The sequence below is a fragment of the Pararge aegeria genome, chromosome 27, assembly GCF_905163445.1.
Source record: "Pararge aegeria chromosome 27, ilParAegt1.1, whole genome shotgun sequence".
NCBI lineage: Eukaryota > Metazoa > Arthropoda > Insecta > Lepidoptera > Nymphalidae > Pararge > Pararge aegeria.
This window is the reverse complement of record NC_053206.1, coordinates 8,408,321-8,429,920: the sequence shown is the minus strand read 5'-3', so window position 1 is coordinate 8,429,920 and position 21,600 is coordinate 8,408,321. Positions and strand designations below refer to the sequence as shown.

The 21,600-nt window shown below is 39.8% G+C and overlaps 1 protein-coding gene across 1 annotated transcript; it reads left to right on the top strand.

Moving 5' to 3' along the window:
- LOC120635792 (zinc finger protein 555-like) lies at positions 1–19,000 on the top strand. Its single transcript, XM_039906952.1, has 11 exons — positions 1–209; positions 1,469–1,597; positions 2,897–3,094; positions 3,642–3,848; positions 9,859–9,953; positions 10,607–10,703; positions 11,613–11,728; positions 12,557–12,668; positions 16,379–16,480; positions 17,271–17,402; positions 18,875–19,000. Exons 1-11 carry the CDS (start codon positions 105–107, stop codon positions 18,959–18,961), a joined length of 1,380 nt encoding a protein of 459 aa, XP_039762886.1. The 5' UTR covers positions 1–104; the 3' UTR covers positions 18,962–19,000.
- Positions 19,001–21,600: the final 2,600 nt, after the last annotated feature.

The window sequence follows — 21,600 nt, the reverse complement described above, 5'->3', positions numbered from 1 at the left end:
AAAGGACGCTTTTTTGGATATAAACATTGTTAAAATCGATAATTTTATACAAATTACAGCATATAATTACACAGAATTGATTTTAATCTTATAAAAAGTGAACTATGAACGAATTATGTACAGCGTGTTTGAGTGTAGGTCGAAATTTGTATCTTATAGAAGGCAGCGATATCCATCCGCTTTATACACAAATCTTGAATGAAATATCGGTAAGTTGAGTAAAAAAGCTTTGCTAAAATAAAAAAGACCCTCTTTACTTGAAGTCCGTTGATTTTCTTCGGTATATTAACTGGTTATACAGTGTTTTAACAGTTGGGGAAATATGACTCTTGTATCTCGATTTAATATCAACAAAGCTTTAGAAAAAAGTTTTATGTTAACTTAAATTACCGTAACCTAAGAACAATGTAGGCCGGAACGTTACACGTAGCATTGTAAATGCGGTAACACTGATTTATTTGCTAACAAAGCAATTATCAGATAACAATAAAATGTTTGATACGATGTTTCGTTGATTTAGTTTGTCTGCGTTGTAATGTTTCTTTTTTATTGTGATATCTTATTCGGTGCGGAAGCGGTGATAGCTCGACTTCATTTTTGGGGGCTGAGTTCCAATCCTGGCATGTTATGTGCATTCTAAGCAATGAAATATCAGTTGCTTCAACTGTGAAGGAAAACATCGTGAAAATACCTGCATGCCTGAGGATTCTCCATAATGTTCTTAAAGGTGTGTGGAGGCCACCAATCCGCACTGGGCCAGCGTGGTGGACTACGACCTTGACCCCCCTTATTGTGGGAGGAGACGCGTGCCCTGTAGTGGGCCTGTAATGGGTTAATATTATGATGATGATGATGATGACTATACCGGCCAATCTAAATGGCTGTAACAATTTTGATGAGACTTTCACAATGAGGTAGAGGATTACTCAGAAGGTTTCACTTAACATTGTTTCTTTTAAGTCTAGGTTTGCTGCTTGAAAAGATATAATATAATTACAAAGGGTTGCAATGGGGTTGATAGACCTATGTTTTTGAAATGTTTATAGTTTTAAAAAAATACCGCTACAAGTTGATAGAGAATTTCTGATGATTGTGTGATTTTGTATTGTTAGGGATAAAGCAGAAAAGATGGGGTACCTACCTTCAAAAAAAAGGACTGTTACTTTGGCTAACTCCATATTGAAGGCTGATTATGGTTGCCCGATTGTCAGAAATCCATTATTATATTGGAATGTGGTTGTATATTCCATGTAATATCTCTGAACAATTAATAAGAATCTCTTAACAATGATTCATTGTAAAGTCAACATCTCCTGATGTATCCTCGGTGTGTAGAGGGTACATCGCCGAAGCTGTTTGGTATGGAGAATTGAAGAAATTATAAATTACGCCATACAGATTCTCCCGCTTGTCGCGGAGTATAGCAAATTTAGCTTAATTTTCTTTGAAAAATTTTTTTTTTCCCCAGATCTCGGCTGAGATGCTGTCAGTCTGCATGCAGGTGTGCTGGGAGTGCCACGCACTGCTGCGCCGCTTCCAGCGCTTCAAGAAACAAGCGCAGCAATGTTGCACTGAACTTCTGGGCATTAAAATTCAGGTACCGCATTTGTTGATCTTCCCGGTGCAGTGTTTAGCATTTAGTGATAAGTGGGATATGCCAGGTTTGATCCCCGGTAGGGTCTGTTTGGGAGTTTATCATAATAATATTAATAAATCTCAAAACACTTGGACCTTGCTCATAAGATTACAAACTTGGTTTTGAGTACCCAAGTGGTCTTGGGTACTCAAAACCAAGTGGTTTTTTTTTTTAAATTTTTAAGTCTTTTTTTTATTTTTCTTTTATAACTGTTAAATATAATTTATAAAAATAAATAATAATAATAATTGTTTATTAGGTAAATAGGACCCAATTTAACTAAATAATCAAAATAGGATTGCTATACTATTATTGAACAAAATAAATTAAAATATGGTAATCAAAACTAAATTAAATTATATTACATATTAATATTGAATATACATAATTTGTGCCTGCAGGTAGCTCTACATTGTTTTCATCAAGGATGCTATTTGTATATATGTATTTGCTTATACAGGTCGCGAGTGTCTTTCATGCTAGTATAGTACGTGTCGTATACAGGTCGCGAGTGTCTTTCATGCTAGTATGGTACGTGTCGTATACAGGTCGCGAGTGTCTTATGCTAGTATAGTACGTGTCGTATACAGGTCGCGAGTGTCTTTCATGCTAGTATAGTACGTGTCGTATACAGGTCGCGAGTGTCTTTCATGCTAGTATAGTACGTGTCGTATACAGGTCGCGAGTGTCTTTCATGCTAGTATAGTACGTGTCGTCTACAGGTCGCGAGTGTCTTTCATGCTAGTATAGTACGTGTCGTATACAGGTCGCGAGTGTCTTATGCTAGTACTAGCGTACCCAGCCCGCTTTGCCAGGCTAGATTTTGCTTTATTTTATTTAAACAATAAACTTACATCATTTAATATTTAATAAAACCTGTATTTGACAGTTTGACAGTTTAAAAAATAGGAGTGCTCCGATCGTCACCAAACTTTACAGGATTACTCGCCAGGTCAATCCGGAGATCCCCTGACAGTTTCAAATTGAAATCGGTCCAGCCGTTTCGGAGCCTATACGGAACATACCCACACACTTTCTCTTTTATATATATAGATAGATAGTACGTGTCGTATACAGGTCACTTGCTTAAACGGTGAAGGAAACCTGATGCCTGAAAGATGTTCTGTGGAGTCCACCAATCCAGAGTCCACCTCACTGGACCGGCGTGGTGGAAACGTGATAGATTTTGACTAAACATGTACACCTACGAAGTGTTTTCATGTTTAATGCAAGTGATATATCAGTGGTATCGTACGCTAGGACGCGACGTACAAACACAAGTCCCGCCTGGGCGCGGCGCAGTTGCACTGCATCAGTTTCCCGGAGCCGCCCGTCAAGCTGGAGCCCGCGTCCGTCAAGCGCGAGCCGGATGACGACACGCATTGCGAGCCGGAGACCTTCGTCAACGACCTGGTATACGTCGTGGGGAAGACACTTAAAACTACTAAGGAGAAAAAGGTAAAGGTTTACCCAGGGGTCATGCGGCAGGGGAATCTCACATGCAAATCATAGCATGCAAACAAATATAGTTACAGGCAACACTGTAGGCAAAAGACCCAGAAGTCGGTCCCCATCGAGATGGACTGTCCGGTTAAAAAGGTCAAACTCGTGCCGTTCTTATCACATCGCCAAAATGGCCTCCAACAGAAGCCGATGGAGACAATTTGCCACTCTAAGTTGAGATCCCACCAGGACGATCATTCACACACAGATTCTTACATTAATTCATCCATTCATATATTCATTCATTCATGTACCAAAGTTTCAAAATCAAAGTCAAAAATATCTTCATTACATGAGAAGTACACGGTGGTGAGATGATGGCGATAACCACATTAGTCAACTTAAAACTAAAGCTACGAGGGTTCCAAACGCGTCCTGGTCTAAGAAGAAGCCCACAACAAACTTAGCCGGGTGTTTTTTTTTTGTTATCACCATCTCACATTGTCAACTTTATTTAAAACTCAATCTTTCTGCTATGTACTAGTTATATTTTATGTTTCAGAATTTGAAAAAGAAATCCAAACAGAAGGTGAAAATAAAGAAAAAGAAAGCAATAAAAAATAAGGAGAGTTCCGAAGCGGGCAGCGACTTTGATTACGACGCGGCGGAGAGTTACAGGGAGAAGGAGTTCCCGTGTGGACAGTGCGCAGAGATTTTTATAGAAGAGAAAGAGTTGGAGAGGCATATTGGCAGTCAGCATACCATAAAGGTGAGGTTTCCAACTGTTTACGTTTGTCAATGTCCAACTATCTAATATTTATTTCTAAGAAATTCAAACATATAGAACTCGGACTGACTGAACCTTGGGAATGAAAATATCTCATGAACACACAATAAAAACTTATAATTCAAAGTGAAAGTCAAAGTCAAATATTTCTCTATTCAAATAGGAACATAGATGGCACTTTTGATGCGATGATTACGTACAAAATGTTTACATAAAGCCAAAGCTAGAGCTAACTAAAGCTACGAGGGTTCCAAAGGCGCCCCGCTCTAAGAAGAAGCTTACAACAAACTTGGCCGGGTTGTTTTTTGTTATCACCATCACACATTGTCATTTGAAAATATTTAATAAGCAATCTAGTTAAAGCAATTGTTCACACCCACCCAACAGTTGTTTTTGGGTGTGGTCGGCCGCGGAGTAGGGATAAAGTGACAGGCGCTCGGCAGAGCAACCGAGGCCAATATGGCGGCGCCTATAGTCGCGTCAGCTGACCGTGTAGTGTATAGACTATCACTCATTTGTGCCAGCGCTCCATAAGATATTCAGACTCAACGATTATAAAATATTGCTTTCAGTTTTTTAATATGTGTATACCATTTAAATAATTGTTATGTATTATGTATTTCGTACTCTAAGACACGAAGTTCTATTGAAATATGATTTGGAGTCCCCTTCCCCCGGACCCTCTGTACGGAGCAGACGTGTTTCATAGCATATTACTGTTTGTTTATTTTCAATTTTTATTCAAAAATTCGATCAAATAAATAACGCGAGTGTACTAGGATCACATAACGAGAAACAGTAGGCAAGATCGTCGGACGCGCGCACACTACGCAAGCCGCGCCTTAGTGGCGAAGTGGACCAGCGGGTGAGCTGTGCATCCCTGTCCCTCATTCCTAGCGCTGATGCTGAAGTCGAGCGGGACGACGCGACTGCTGCGCATACGCACCTCTGTCGCGTTTACTATACGCCCCGTCCTAAAAACGATTGAACGTAGTGTTTCTGCCTCAATTATGGACCGGTGAAACACCTTTGCCCGCTTCGAAATTGTACGCTACTGCACATAGAATAAAAGTGAGTGTTTAATGGTAGTTCATTCATTAATAAGAGCTATTGTTTTCTGAAGTTGCTCCCTCAAAACTCAGCCTTAAGTCCATAGAAATAAGATCAGTGTTTTTGCATATCAGACTACGAACCTGCGATTCGCATATAGCAATTGCAATACTTGTGTGAATTGCTTCGCTTTTTCCTTATGCCTCCAAAGAAAACTCCCATACTGCTACAGGTTGACTCAGACTCGAATCAAAGCTCCAATGCAATGACAGACACCGATACCCAAGAGAGTGCCACTATTGCTACATCAAAACTAAGGATACGTAAACAACAGCATGACGATGATTTGAGTCTGTTTATGGCAGACATGAAAAAGATGTTGCAGGCTTTCCAAAACAGTTTATTTGTAACTATTAATGACATCAAGAAGCAAAACGTGGAAATTAGGTCTTCACTAGAATTTTTATCTAAGCAATATGACGACATAAAGCTTAAAATCTAAATAATTGAAAAGGATAAGAAAAGTTATAATTTGTGTATAGAGAAGTTAGAGGAAAAAATTGAATTATTAGAGAAAAGATTTAAGTCATCTAACCTAGAAATAAGAAACATTCCTACAAAAAAATCAGAAAGCAAGCTGGAACTTTTGGAATTAGTCATAAAATTAAGTCAGGTATTAAAGGTTCCACTCACGAAGATCCGCGATGTTTACAGAATCAATGCCAAGCCCGAAGACAATAAGCCAATAAGCATTGAATTCTCCTCAGTCATATTGAAAGAGAACCTCTTACAAGCTTTCAAAAATTATAATATGGAACACCGAGGGACTGATCGGTTAAGCACTAAAACTCTTCGTCTTGATATACCTTCTCAGCCCATATTTATCTCAGAAGCTCTTACGTATAAATGCAAGAAGCTGCATTCAAGCTCGGGAATTTTCCAATGGCTATGCTTTTTGCTGGACAACACATGGAAAAGTCCATCTACGTAAGAAAGAAGGGGCCCCTTTTATTCACATCAAGACTGAACATACCCTTATTAATCTAGTTACCGACGCTAAGAAATGACTAGTTTACTACTAGTTATGTGCACTTATGTTTTGTAAAACTTTTAATTTAAATTTTTTAAGCGCTGTTTTTTACAATAATTTAACTTTATATTGAGCACTGCAATGATTCATACTAGTACCTTGTACACTTATTTGATACGACACGCATCACACAATTTAAATTTACTCGAGTTTACACAATTTCATTTAAAATATTATTAAAAGATATTAATTTACTTTCTAAAATATTTATAAGCATTGGAGATATTCTGATTGTACCTTTCTGTAGATCACTAATATTACCTTTTAAATTCAATAATGGATGATGACCTTTTAATAGCAAATGATATTGAATCATTAGAGATTTCTAATTCTTATAACTGCAGCCCTGAAGAATGTTTACACCATGAAGGCTTTATGTTAAAATCTACTCAGATATTACATATCAATATACGTAGTCTTAACTGTAATTTCTCAGAATTTCAAATTTTATTGAATAGGATGGCCTTTGAATGTGACATTTTGATCTTAACAGAATGCTGGCTTTCCAAGTTACCTTTAATTCCATCAATAACGGGGTATGTATCTTACATGTCCAAATTTAATAATCAGAATGATGGTGTCGTGATATTTACTCGCAATAATCTTAATTTTATTGTAAATGAGCCCTATTTTATGGATGCCAATTGCCTTGTTATTAAACAATCAAGTAACACTGCAATAGTGGCTATTTATCGTTCCCCATCATTTTCCGTTATTGATAATTTTGTAAAAAGTCTAAACGATATTCTAACAGATTTAAAAGCCTATAAAACAGTAGTCTTAATTGGTGATATAAATATAAATATATCTCCAGGCAACAAAGACCCACATTCTGATATCTATTTGGATATAATAACTTCTCATGGATTATACCCAGCCCATTTTCTGTCAACCAGGGAGAACAGTTGTCTGGATCATGTTTTACTTAGGACTAAAAGCGAAGCATCTGTATTTGTGATTAGTTCTTACATAACTGACCATGCCCCGATTCTGCTATGCTTAGGAAATAGAAAATCGATGATTAAACGATCAGTTAGTAAGCGCACACACATCGATATACCATCCATTACGAATGAACTAAACAATTTTGATTTTTCGCATATTTTTTCATTGGTGAATGCCAATGAGGTAGCGGAGTTACTGGTTAATACCATTTCCACCCTAGTGAAGAAGTATACAACAGTTAAAAGAGTATCAAGCAGTAAAAGGCTCATCAAGCCATGGATCACTCCTGGCCTTCTCAGGTGTATTCGAAATCGGGATAGCCTACATAAAAGAGCTAAAACCTCTCTGGAAAACCCTATAATACAAATCACATATAAGAGGTACAGAAACTTTTGTAATAATCTGCTAAAAAAAATTAAAATTAGTTATGAAAAAACTGAACTCGAGAAAGCCACGAATGATTCAAGATCGACTTGGAATATTATTAAAAAAATTGCGAATTTGAATCAAAATCCCCAATGTGCTACTGACCTGCTTAACTTAACACAAGACCCCATTAAATCGGTTAATGAAGTAAACTCGTTTTTTTCTGCTGTAGGTGCCAAGCTGGCTGAAAATATTGATAAATGTAGTGTTACTCTGGAAAACTCTTTGATTTCTTATCTTCCTTCCCCAAATAAGCTCCGTGTTTTAAGCTCAATGGTTCTTCTGGATGTTGAGGAAAAAGAGGTAGACACTATCATTGTTGCCTTGCGAGCGAACTGTGCTGTAGGCTGGGATGATATTCCTGCATCCGTAATTAAAGCTGCTCGAAACGTTCTCGTAAAGCCACTTACTTTCTTATGTAACCTTTGTTTGAGGACCGGTGTTTTTCCCACAGTATTTAAAAAAGCTCTTGTTAAACCAATCCACAAAAGTGGTGATAAAAAAACGTCACCAATTATCGACCAATTTCTATCCTTCCAACGTTCTCAAAAATTATAGAAAAGATCTTAAATGTTAGGCTAAATAACTACCTTGAAAATAATCAAATTATCCATAATCATCAATCAGGCTTTAGAAAGGGAGTATCCACTGAGGATGCAATACTTAAGCTAGCTGAACCTATAGTTAGAGCACTTGATTCCAAGAGAAAGGTTCTTGGTATTTTTTTGGACTTATGCAAAGCTTTTGATAGCGTGTCAATCCCTCATCTGCTAATTAAAATGGAGCATTTGGGAATTCGTGGTCCAGCTCTTGCCATCTTTAAAAGCTATTTGATGGGGCGCACTCAGTGTGTTAAAATTGATAACTTTACTAGCGAAGATAATCACATTACTTTTGGTGTTCCTCAGGGTAGTATTCTTGGCCCAACACTATTCCTCATTTATATAAATGAACTTTGTCACATTAATATGACTAACTGTAAAGTACTGTCTTACGCTGATGACACTGTCTTGCTTGTGGAGGGTAGTGACTGGGATTCTGTGAGTAATGCTGCCCAGGCCCTTCTAGCAGTTGTTTCCAAATGGTTTGCTACAAATCTCTTAACTCTGAACATTTCGAAAACTCAATATGTTCCCTTCACACTTCCCTTAAACTCTCAGCCCAGGCAGGATTTTGTAATAAAAGCCCATAGCTGCGGATCCATTGACTCCATTGCATGTGATTGTTTACCAATAGCTCGCACAAATAGTGCTAAATATTTGGGAGTTGTAATTGATTGTACACTGAGTTGGCACCGACAAATCGACGCTACTTTATCTAGGACTCGAAAGTTAAATTTTATATTTAAACAACTGAGACGTGTATTAGACTTTCATACTCTTAAAACGGTGTACTATGCTTTGGTACAATCTATTTTTTCCTACTGTATAATGGCTTGGGGTGGAGTAGGTTCTTCCATTATATTACGACTGGAACGTGCGCAAAGGTCAATTCTGAAAATTATGTCAGGAAAACCATATTGGTTTAGCACGGAACTATTGTACAGGGATAGTTTGGTACTGACAGTAAGGCAAATTTTTATTCTAAAGATAATTTTATGGAAGCATAAATCATTACCATTCAAAATTCCTAATGCTGAAGAGACACGAAGGAAGCAAAAAGTCTGCTCATTTGAATCGTATAGAACAACTCTTGCTGGTAATCAGTACTATATTCTTGGGTCTAAGTTATACAATAAAATAAACAATGCACTCAATATTTATCCACTAAAATTAAGCGTATGTAAAAAAACGGTTAAAGATTACCTTCTTAAAATGTCGTATGACCAAACTGAGGAACTTCTTAAAACAATTTATATATAAGGTTTCGCACAACCGTTTTACTACATAACACCACTATACACATACTTGCATGTTATAATTTTAAGTTTTACTTTTAATGTCAAACATGCACACCTACCATAATACACACATTACTTTGCATACTTTCACTACAAATATCTACATATACACAGCACCACTATGAACATCATGCCATAATTATAAATTTTATTTTAAATGTCCTTTGTTAAAATTTCTTACTATTTGCTCGTTGTGTAATTTTTCCTGTATAATTGAGGAAGGCTGACTACTGAAACACAGTTTATACTAGTTCAGTAGTCAATGAACAATTGGATTGTTTTTACAATTGCATATAGGTATTTTGCGATGTAAATGTACCTTCCTAATACCATAACCTTTAAATATTATACATCTAAATAATTTGTAAAGTTTTTACAATTTTGTATTTTGTAGTTGCTATGTGTATGTACAACATGTAATGAAATAAATAAATAAATTAATGGAATATTATCCTGAAAATTTTTGGTTAAATGTCTTTGATGTGATAAAAAGTTTCACTTTTACCGTGGTTTCATAAAACCACTCAATCCTTTTTTCAATTGTAATAATAATTACGAATACGCCGGTCTCTCTGTCGCAGCAAGCCGGCAAGCCGGAGCCTTTGCCGGAAAAGCCGCAGTGCGTGGAGTGCGGCAAGATGTTCAGCTCGCGCAAGACCTACCGATACCACTTGAAGTGAGTGCGACCTGCCGCGCCGCATCGCCCGCCATTATGGCGACTCCTAAAGTTCGTAGTAGTCTCGGGACCGGTATGTAACTAACATACCCTCAACGTCCCACACTGGACACAGGCCTCCGCTCTCGTAGAGGAAACTGTTTGAGAGCATAGACCCACTACGCTGTTCCAATTCGCGACTTAACGATTATCATTACAAGTGAGTTATTAAGACTGGGACCGACGGCTTAACTTACTCTACCAGGCACGGGGGGTGACACCGCCAATTTCCTAACTCCGGTAACGTAGTGTGATTTATCAGATCCGAATCAAAATAACTTTTGCTTAAAAGAATATAAAATAAATTATTATATCATCCATAAGGCTGAATTATTTACATCACATAATCTGTTTGCAAATCATAAATTTATCACTCAACACAAATTAATGTGAAGAAAACCAATGTAATCAAGCCCATGTGACCGAGCGAATGTGACCCAACCCAATATGACCCGAACGAATGTAATCATACCCACATGAATGAACGTGACCCAAACTAATATAACCAACCCATGTGACCCAAACCAATGTAACCAAACCCATGTGACCCAAATTAATTTGACCCAAATGAGCGTGACCCAAACCAATGTGACCCAATCCACGTTTCGTTCCAGCGTACTGCACAGGGGCCAGAACAGGTACCCGTGCCCGCGCTGCGGGAAGGTGTACCAGTGGAAGTCCAACCTGGGGCGCCACATGCGGAGCCACAAGGTACACCCAATTTTATAAATATAACTCGTACAGTAGGCAAAAGCTACGTGCAAGCCACTGCAAGTCAGTCTGTTTCCAGGGACTCTACCATCAAGAAACTTAGCGTTTGCTCTTTTTTAGATTGTTTTTATAACCGACAATGACTTACCGCCAAGCGATTTAGCGTTCTGGTACGATGCCGCGTAAAAACCGGGTTCAATTATCTGCCATAACTTAATGGGTTAGCGCGGAACGGTATTTAAGACTGCATTACTAACATTCAGCTAACATTGTTGAATAAAAAATCACATGATTCAAAAATTTTAATTACAGCCCGGGGTCAGGAAATCGAGTTTATCCACCTCCGTGCCTCGTAGGGCAAGTTGCGCCGTAGTTCTTGATTATTGTTGACTCTATATTCTAAAACATTCTCTCCCTATGACGTTAATGGTTACTTAAATGAGTGTAAGTTCGATCCCGCGGGGGGGGATGGCAGACATGTTCGGGGCGAAGCCCCCTGCTAGTGGAATCATCTGCCTTACGCTAATACGTCTTTTTCGACGATATTTTCCCCCGGCTTTTGGAGGGGGAAATTTAAGTGGCTGTCAACTGGGATAAAGTTTTTTGGGCCATTCTTGAAAGCGGTACTTGAAATGGCTGTCTACTGGGATTAAGTAACCCCCCCCCCCCCCCCCCCCCCCACAATTAAGGGCGGAACGGGTGTTGGCCTTCAACTGGGGTTAAGTATTCCCTCAAGCACCTGAGAGGGGAACGGGAATTGGCTGTCTACTGGGATTAACTCTCCCCCCCATCACATGAGGGGGTGGAGGTGGCCGACCCGACGCCCACATCCCAGTAGTGCCCTGGCTGCTAGATCAAGCTCGAGGCGAGCAGTGTAACACTTATTATCCCCCCCCCCATTCCCCCCAGGCGCGCGACAACAACGAGCTGCACTGCGGCACGTGTGACAAGCGCTTCGCGTCAGTCGCGACGTTCCGCCAGCACCTGCGCGTGTCGCGGCGCCACGTCGAGGAGAAGGACTTCACGTGAGGCATCCACACTACAGCTGACCTGTTACCACTATCACATCTAACTATTACCGACTCTCGCCTTTGAGAACATGATCGAGATTTCTCAGGCATGCAGGTTTCCTCACGATGTTTTCCTTCACCGTTGAAGCTAGTGATATTTTTATTACTTAAAACGCACATAACTTAGAAAAGACAGAGGTGCGTGCTGGGATTCAGAAAGTGAGAGTGAGGGAATAGAGAGTTCACTATATGTGTCTCGTACTTAGAAAATGTCTCCGGAGATTTACTAGCATAGCTGAAATCGGTCAGAGAAACTGTATGTTGAAACTGTATGTGTGGTACAATATGAGAGAATTTCTCTAAAATAATAAAAAACATGTTTTTTAATTATTACCCGCACTTTTAGGAAACATATACATATTATTGAGGACCTTAAGTAAATTGAAATTGAAAAAAAACAGATTTAAAATTTTATTTACATTGCCATAGATCGTGTGGTGTGGAGTATAAGGATTGAAGGAATTATAAATTACACCATACAGATTCTCCTGCTGCTCGCGGAGTACAGCAAATTAAGATTAATTTTCATTATATATTATGGATTTCCGCCTGCGTCTATCCAATATTATTTTAATTGAAATACAAGATTAATGGATCAAATGATTGCAATTAATTAATTAGTAATACGTGTACGCGCTCCGGCTGCGCGAGCGCAAGTGTGCGGCGCCCCCCCCCCAACCCGCGGGTTACATAGGCCACGCCTCCTTGCCCGCAGCCGTGTTGCTACAATAACTAAATTAAATAAATAAATTAATTAAGTAAATAAAATGTGTCCGTCGCCAGCTTCATGTGCAACGAGTGCGGCAAGAAGTTCGTGAACAAGACGCGCCTGCGGGACCACATCGACTGGGAGCACCTCAACAAGATCAAGTTCCGCTGCCAGCTGTGCAACAAGGTAACCGCTGCCGGCATGCGGGCAGGGGTGCTCGGGGGAAAGGGGGAAGAGGGGGAGCTGTAGACATACGTGGGGACAATTCCGGTGAAAAGGGGGACATGATGGACGAAAGGGAAAAAACGAAGGGGGGGGGCTAAGATATTCATAGGGCATTACAGAAGGAAACGGGGACATACTTAAGGGAATTACAGGAGAAAAGGGGGAAGGGAGTGGGTTGTTGACATACTTAAGAGCACTGAAAGAGGTAAACGGGGCTAAGATATAGTTAGGGGTCTTGCAGAAAAAAATGGGGGGCTTGTTGACATAATTAGGGGCGCTACAGAAGAAAATTGGGGGGGGGGGGGGGGATTTTAATTCTTAGGGGTTTTGTAATGACATTCTAGTTTTTTATTCGCAAGTTGTGGCAGTCTCTAAGTGGGTGTACAATTAGCATTAATTTGTTTTTTAGTTTTATAAGAGTTATAGTAACCTGTCGATCAAAAAAAAAATCAGGCTTATGGGCCAAGATCGTCCTGTCCGTTATAGTCCGGTCCCAATAGAGCCGGACACTGTCCAGCAGACCGTACTTTAAAGCAAGCTCTTGGTGAAGGATTTTGGCTGTACTCAAGCTGAACGTAGCTCAAGTACTCAGTGTCAGCAAGCGCGGGACCTCCCGGAAGCACATGTCTGAGTGACCCGCCGGGACGGCGACAGGCTCGCCAAATGACTTAATAATGCTTGTATATAACTGATTAATCGTACATACTAACCAGTGCATGCTGTGACTACGTTCCGCATCTTTCCGCGTCTAGAGAAGGAAGTTTAAGTGGCTGTCAACTAGGATGAAGTTCTTCCCACGCCCCACTCTTGAGAGCGGGACGGGGGATGGCTGTCTACTGGGATTAAGTATTCTCCCCCCCCCACTCTTGAGAGCGGGACGGGGGATGGCTGTCTACTGGGATTAAGTATTCCCCCCCCCCCACTCTTGAGAGCGGGACGGGGGATGCCTGTCTACTGGGATTAAGTATTCTCCCCCCCCCACTCTTGAGAGCGGGACGGGGGATGCCTGTCTACTGGGATTAAGTATTCTCCCCCCCACTCTTGAGAGCGGGACGGGGGATGCCTGTCTACTGGGATTAAGTATTCTCCCCCCCCACTCTTGAGAGCGGGACGGGGGATGCCTGTCTACTGGGATTAAGTATTCTCCCCCCCCACTCTTGAGAGCGGGACGGGGGATGCCTGTCTACTGGGATTAAGTATTCTCCCCCCCCCACTCTTGAGAGCGGGACGGGGGATGCCTGTCTACTGGGATTAAGTATTCTCCCCCCCCCCACTCTTGAGAGCGGGACGGGGGATGCCTGTCTACTGGGATTAAGTATTCTCCCCCCCCACTCTTGAGAGCGGGACGGGGGATGGCTGTCTACTGGGATTAAGTATTCTCCCCCCCCCCACTCTTGAGAGCGGGACGGGGGATGCCTGCCTACTGGGATTAAGTATTCTCCCCCCCCCCCACTCTTGAGAGCGGGACGGGGGATGCCTGTCTACTGGGATTAAGTATTCTCCCCCCCCACTCTTGAGAGCGGGACGGGGGATGCCTGTCTACTGGGATTAAGTATTCTCCCCCCCCCACTCTTGAGAGCGGGACGGGGGATGCCTGTCTACTGGGATTAAGTATTCTCCCCCCCCACTCTTGAGAGCGGGACGGGGGATGGCTGTCTACTGGGATTAAGTATTCTCCCCCCCCCACTCTTGAGAGCGGGACGGGGGATGCCTGCCTACTGGGATTAAGTATTCTCCCCCCCCACTCTTGAGAGCGGGACGGGGGATGCCTGTCTACTGGGATTAAGTATTCTCCCCCCCCACTCTTGAGAGCGGGACGGGAGATGCCTGTCTACTGGGATTAAGTATTCTCCCCCCCCCCCCACTCTTGAGAGCGGGACGGGGGATGCCTGTCTACTGGGATTAAGTATTCTCCCCCCCCACTCTTGAGAGCGGGACGGGGGATGCCTGTCTACTGGGATTAAGTATTCTCCCCCCCACTCTTGAGAGCGGGATGGGGGATGCCTGTCTACTGGGATTAACTCTCTCCTCCCATCACTTGACAGGCTCGACAAATGTCATGAAGGATGACACATCCTTCAGAATGCACTTTCGATAGTTCCGCATCTCAGCCACCTGATCCTGTATCGACAAACCATCCGGTTTCCCCGAAGAGTTCACCGAAACGAAGCCATTGCAGGGCCGCTTTTATTAAAGTCAAAGTCAAAGTCAAAAATATATTTATTCAAGTAGGCATAGGTCGCACTTTTGATGCGTATGCTAAAAAAATATAGAGAATGGAAAGCCAAGGTATTCAGATATTCACTTCAATACCCACAATGTTCAGGATGGCACTTAGATCTTTCATTAATTAACAGTATTATTGAAGCTAAATACCTAGTTTCTTAGCAGTAATCATTTATTCTCATGACTATTATTCTTTCTTCCTATTAAAGTATTCATTTTATAAAATAAATCTTTAAAGCCCACCAACCTGCTTTAGAGCAGTGTTGTGGGTCTGTACTCTATAAACCTGACTTCCCAAGGAGTGAAATAAAACAACTGGACTGACTCTAATACTGTATATTAGGCTTCTCTATAATTCATATTACTTGTTACCTTCAAATGACTCTACTACCAGTTCGGAATGCTGTCTTCGGCAGAGAAGACCACTGGCAAGAAACTCTACCGTTGCTCTTTTATTCAATCAATTAAAGCAACTTATAAACACAATTACAACATTGTCATATGTAATAACGCTAGGCCCTTTGATACAAGACATATTTTAAGACAGGTAAAACATAACCACTATTACCACTTATAACATCAGGACTTTTGGAACAAGTTGTTTGTATAGAGCAACCTCTGCTACATAAACTGTCGGTATAAAGTTATGCTAGGGCTCCATATATGATACCTAAATAAACCAAAGGATGAGATATACTTATCTAATGCAACATCAGGTACAACCATAGTACCAACAACTTTTAACAACTCCATCACCAGTACATACGACTTGTTTCGCCACAACAATATTTCGTTAAGTGTATCGTTTCCATTATAAATCATCTCAACCCAATTTGTAACGTTCTATCCACAATACTTTACTTAATCTCCTTTTCTCAATTCATTAATTTAAATCCGTCCTCACTTTTCTTTGCCGCCAATCTAACTTGTCAAACTCGCGTCTCCCGCCATAGATCCTATATTTTTCTTTGACGGTCTACTAAAGGCCATTATTCTATTTTCAATACACTATCAATGAGTATACAAACTATGATTTGTTGATATATTTAATATAATCATCGGGTTTATCATAGATAAAGTGCTGTAATTCCCTATTTCCTAACACGTACATAAGAATTACCCGGAAGTGAGATGATGGTGATAACCACATTCGTAAACTTAAAACTAAACCTACGAGGGTTCCAAACGCGTCCTGGTTTAAGAAGAAGCCCACAACAAACTTAGCCGTGTGTTTTTTGTTATCACCATCTCACGATGTCATTTAAAATTATTAGACGAGCAACCCGGTTAGAGCAATAATTGACAGCCAAGCTTTTTTATCGATTCCGTACTCCTTTATGCTGTAATAGGACTTTTCTATAAGCTTGCGTTTAATACAAACTTTGAACTTTTTAAGAGACATCTCCAAGATGTCAATGGGTATGACCATCGCTGTGTCGTTGCAGCCGTTCAAGTGCCACACGTCGCTGTACGTGCACCGGCAGAACGTGCACAAGAACAAAGAGAAGAAGGAAAACCTGTGCCACGTGTGCGGCAAGTCCTACCCGGTGAGCATATACAATTTCATAAATTTAAAATGCATGTAAAAATTTTTGGAACCGACAGGATTTGAACCTGCGACCGTAGCGTCATCTAGTAGGAAACGTTGCAGTTTCGATCTACTTTTTCAAACTTGCCAAACTCCATACTTCCTGGGACGCCGCCATTTCATTTTATATTCTATTTAAAATTCCTTAACATCACTTTAACATTTTATAAATATTTTTATTTGTTAAATAGAATAATTGAGAGTAGAAAATTTAAGGTTAGATCAGCACGTGTCAATATAACCTTGTCATTGAATATTAAAGACATATTAATAATTTATTCATTACAAAAGTAATATTTAAACAAGTATATTTAGAGATTTTCAAAAATATTTATTAATTTTTATTAACTTTTTTTATTCACATTCGGTCCGTTTGAAAATACTGGACATAAATAATCCTAACTGATTATGATATTTGCCACTAGCTATATAGGCGTATAAGTCAAGAAGCGTGGAGTATATGACATATACTTACGACCAATACAAATTATTATTTTTTAATAGCGGAAACTACACAGACGTCTGACGTAAGTGTTAATTACGTCGGAAAAATCTGAGTCACTCCCTATAAATAAATAAAATAAAAAAGCCATTTATTTCTCATCACAAATATACTTAATCACGAATTTTAAATTATGAATTTTAAATTTTGAATTATGAATTTTAAAGTTTGAATTTTGAATTATGAATTTTGAATTTTAAATTTTGAATTATGAATTTTAAATTTTGAATTTTGAATTTGGCCACAGAACGCCGCCAAGCTGAAGTACCACATCGTGGCGATGCACACCCGCGAGACCCCGTACCGCTGCGCGCAGTGCGGCGCCGCCTTCGGCTGGTACTCCTCGCTGTACCGCCACGTGCGCGAGGTGCACTACAAGGTGCGCCGGCCCGGCTACGCGACTCCGAAATGGCGGCGAAAAAAAAATTAAATAAAATCGGTTTACTGACGATAGTTAAACGTGACAACGTCATAAGACAATACTGATGGAATGGTTGCATTTTTAAAAAGGAAATTTTCGATTGTGCTTCTTAGTCGCTCGTTCCGCGCTCTCGCTTACACTTCAAGTCTTAAATGGAACGCCTCAGAGCGAGGTAACGCCGCATGAGTCATGTTTTTTCGTGCGTGCAGCCGGCTCCATCGAAATAAAAGACGTTGTCACGTCAAAAAAATCCAAATATGTGAAATTACAATAAATAATAATCACACATCGACCCAGTGACGGCCCACTGCAGAACACAGGTCTCCTCACACAGTGAGAAGGGGACAGAAACAGTGTCTACATCGTCATTTTTATGTGTATTAGACTGTTTGTTTGCCTTGAAAAGATATTCATATGCGACTAATATTGAAGCATCGAAAACCAGTCCACTTTAGAATGGTTTCTCGAACAAATAGTTTGTCTTTTCATACCATTTAGTGTAGACTGTAATTATTGTATGTCTATTGTTCTAAGCGTTCATCATAAACATCATCATACCAACGTCTCCTACACTGAGAAGGGGTCAAGGCCGTAGTCCACCACGCTGGCCTAGTGCGGATTGGTGGACTCCACACACCTTTGAGAACATTATGTAGAACTCGCAGGCGTGCAGGTTAACTCACGATGTTCGCTCTCATCTCCCCAAGATAGAGAAATGATTGTAAGAGAGAGGTGTTGGAAGAGAGCAACTACTAAGTCTCTTACCGGCTCTTCTTGTTGGTAGAGTCACTGCAAACAGACATACTTCACGTTTCAGAAGTGCTTATAAAATAGGCCTACTCGAAATAAATGTTTTTTTTTAAAATTTGGAATTTCTTGAATTTTGAATTTTTGAATTTTGAATTTTTTGAATGCTTGATGCTTTCCTTCACAGTCGATGCGAGTGATATTTTTAATTACTTAAAACTCACATAACTTATAAGTTAGAGGTGAAGTGAAGTCGAGGTCCTACCCACTGCGCTATTACCGCTTTACACTTTTCAAACAACACTACGTCACAATAATATAATCCTATTATGTCATTGCTGAAATTTGAATTGTATCGGTTTCGAGTCAATATCTTATACTATTATTATGACGGCGGATTGGCGCAGTGGACAGCGACCCTGCTTTCTGAGTCCAAGGCTGTGGGTTCGATTCCCACAACTGATTCTGTTATGAACATGAATGTTTTGCAGTGTCTTGATGTTTATCTGTATTTTATAAGTATTAATGTCATATTAATCATAAAATAATTCATCAGTCATCCTAGTACCCACCCATAACTAGGCAAGATGGCGATGTGTGTATTGTCGTAGTATATTTATTTATTAATAATATTGAAAAATTATGAACTCGGAGTCGATTTAAATATTATTTTTTCATCGCAGATGAAACTGCAACCGAACAGGATAAGGAAGCAAAAGGTGAAAAAGTCGAGCGATCTCCTCCCTCTCTTGCAAGCGGGCCCCCCCTAGCGTGTGTTTGTACTGAATATATGGCGTTTTACTATAAAACTTTATCGTTTTATTTTACCACTGTTACCTGCTTAAACACCCATACCCGATAACCTCCAATATATGCGATATACTCGTAGATACTTTCCAAAATGTTTAACGTTAATGATTTCCCCATAACACCCATACCAAACACCCGATACCGACACGTTTCAAAAACCCGTTATCGAATCCTCCAAAACACCCTTAACCTATATCCTCCCACCCGACACTTCACAGAACCAGTTACTGATGTCTCCCAAAACACTAATAGATAAATGAACAAATTTACAGTTTTATTAGTGTTATTAGCTTGATTGATGCCCAACACGGTTTTCTACAGTATCTAGTTTAATTTCCTATGTCTCTGACATCTCAAGGTCGGTCGCCTCTCAAATCCGGGTTGACTCTTTATACTGATTTTAGCAGTGCATTTGACAAAGTAGATCATAACGTATTGTTAAGAAGACCCAAACACTATGGCGTACACGGAAGATTGTGGAGGCGGTTTAAGTCTACCTTAGCAATAAGGTTCTGAGAATGGTTAATCCAGGCTACAAATCTGATCCGTTAGTTCCAACGTCTGGTGTGCCCCAAGGTTATCACTCGGGTCCAATTTTATTCTTAATTTTTATAAATGACTAGCGTACCCAGCCCACTTCGCCGGGCTAGATATAATAAACTTACATCATTCAATTTTTAATTTAAGTCTCATAATATATTAAATCATTTATTTCTCTCCGTATTCATTCTCTTCTATTCACTTCTCGAGCGGGTGAAGATCATTATCTACACCCATGTACACCTAACAATAGAATATAATCATAGTAAATAAAAGCTGTATTTGACAGTTCAAAAATAGGAGTGCTCCGATCGTCACCAAACTTTACAGGATTACTCGCCAGGTCAATCCGGAGATTCCCTGAAAGTGTCATTGAAATCGGTCCAGCCGTTTCGGACCCTATACGGAACATACCCACACACTTTCTCTTTTTATTAAACTGTTTTATTTAGCTCACCCCGTTTGTTTTATTTATTATTCTTGGGTCACATTTCACCCTCTTCCTGTCAACCGATTAATCTGAAATTTTGTATACACTTTGGATTTTGGTGACAATACAATTATGTTTATTCATTATCATTATAAATTCAAGATGGCCGCCGCTACCAAATGGCGGATAACAATTTTTTATCAATCCCACCAATATGGGTATCAAATAAAAGGGCTTGACAAGACGAATACAGTGCACTATACAACCTCAATACGAAACTGTTTGAAGAAGGTCAAGCCTACGTGGCTCTTAGTAGAGTAAGATCTTTGCAGGGACTACGTATAGAGGAGTTGGACTGCAATAAACTAACGGGCAAGAAACCTTGCAATAATGAAGCACTAAATGAATTAAACAGAATGCGAAATAAAAACTTAAAACTAGAAAATAAAAATAGGTAAAAAAACTTTTTAAGTTAAACGGTTTTATGTTAAACATACATTGCAATGTTTAAGATAAATGTACTAAAAACCAAGCAATAATAAAATAGATACAGTCGTGGGAATTATAAACATATGCATAGACTAGACTAAAATAAAACCGTGGGGCACGTCAATTGTCTACAAATTATCGACTTAATGTGCGATAGAAGAATCATTTAATTCGTCGTTAAAATAGGCAGTTGGCCCGCAGACGGTAAGGAAATTACTTACTATTTTCTTGCTCATGGAAATTCCAATAGTTATACACTCCATGTAAATAAAAGAGATGTTTCAACTAGTTTATCGTTGGACATTCACGCTGCTGGCTGGCGAGGAATCGTTTCACTGCTCGTAGTTTGTCTGACAAAACATATGATAAAAGTACTACTCGCTCACCACTATGAAACCCGCAAACTCGCTTATAATCGAGCTTGCTAGCTTGTTTCCACATTCTAGCCCTACTTATCACACGTCCATCGTTGTCGGTTGAACAACTGCCTAATTATAGTGAAATATTGTGAAAAGGTAGTAGGTGTATGTTTTGTAATATTGTGAAAAGGTATCCTGAGTACTTTAAAAGTCGAGGCCAGCATTTTGACAACGAACCAAGGCATAAGGATCGTCTTCTTGTACCTAGGATTAAACTAGCCTTATATAGAGAAAATGCATTTTGTATGGTTATTCGAGTATATGACAAGCTGCCAGAGTCCATAAAAGGAATGAATCTTCCTTTATTTAAGAGAAGATTGCATGAGTGGCTATTATTTAAGTGCTTTTACTCAATTAATGAATTTTTTGACTTTACTTAATGTTATTATTGACGTGACAACGTCTTATAAATTGGTTTGCCGGGTGACACTTCAAGAAACTGCGTTACGCTCCGCTCACGTTATGCGCTCACAATGAGAGCGAGTGAGAGGCACGCGTCCCTTCCACTCGGGCATGGTTAGCCCGCCTAAGAGCGAGAGAGACAGACATAAAAAGTGAAAGGCACGCGTCCCTTTGTAGTAAACGCTGTTTCATTGTACGCAAATGTATTGCAAGTTATTGTATGTATATTTGTATATAAATACGTATGTATGTGTAAAGGTAAAAATAAAATTTTGTTAATATGAAATTCAGTGCGAGATTCTTTGTATAAATTAATGTT

What these genes read in the sequence shown, in the direction of transcription:
- LOC120635792 (XM_039906952.1), top strand. Translation starts at nt 105, where the DNA reads ATGAACGAATTATGTACAGCGTGTTTGAGTGTAGGTCGAAATTTGTAT. An exon ending in AAATCTTGAATGAAATATCG is followed by an intron (nt 210 to 1,468) that starts GTAAGTTGAGTA and finishes TTTTTTCCCCAG; the next exon opens with ATCTCGGCTGAGATGCTGTC. An exon ending in AAACTACTAAGGAGAAAAAG is followed by an intron (nt 3,095 to 3,641) that starts GTAAAGGTTTAC and finishes TTTATGTTTCAG; the next exon opens with AATTTGAAAAAGAAATCCAA.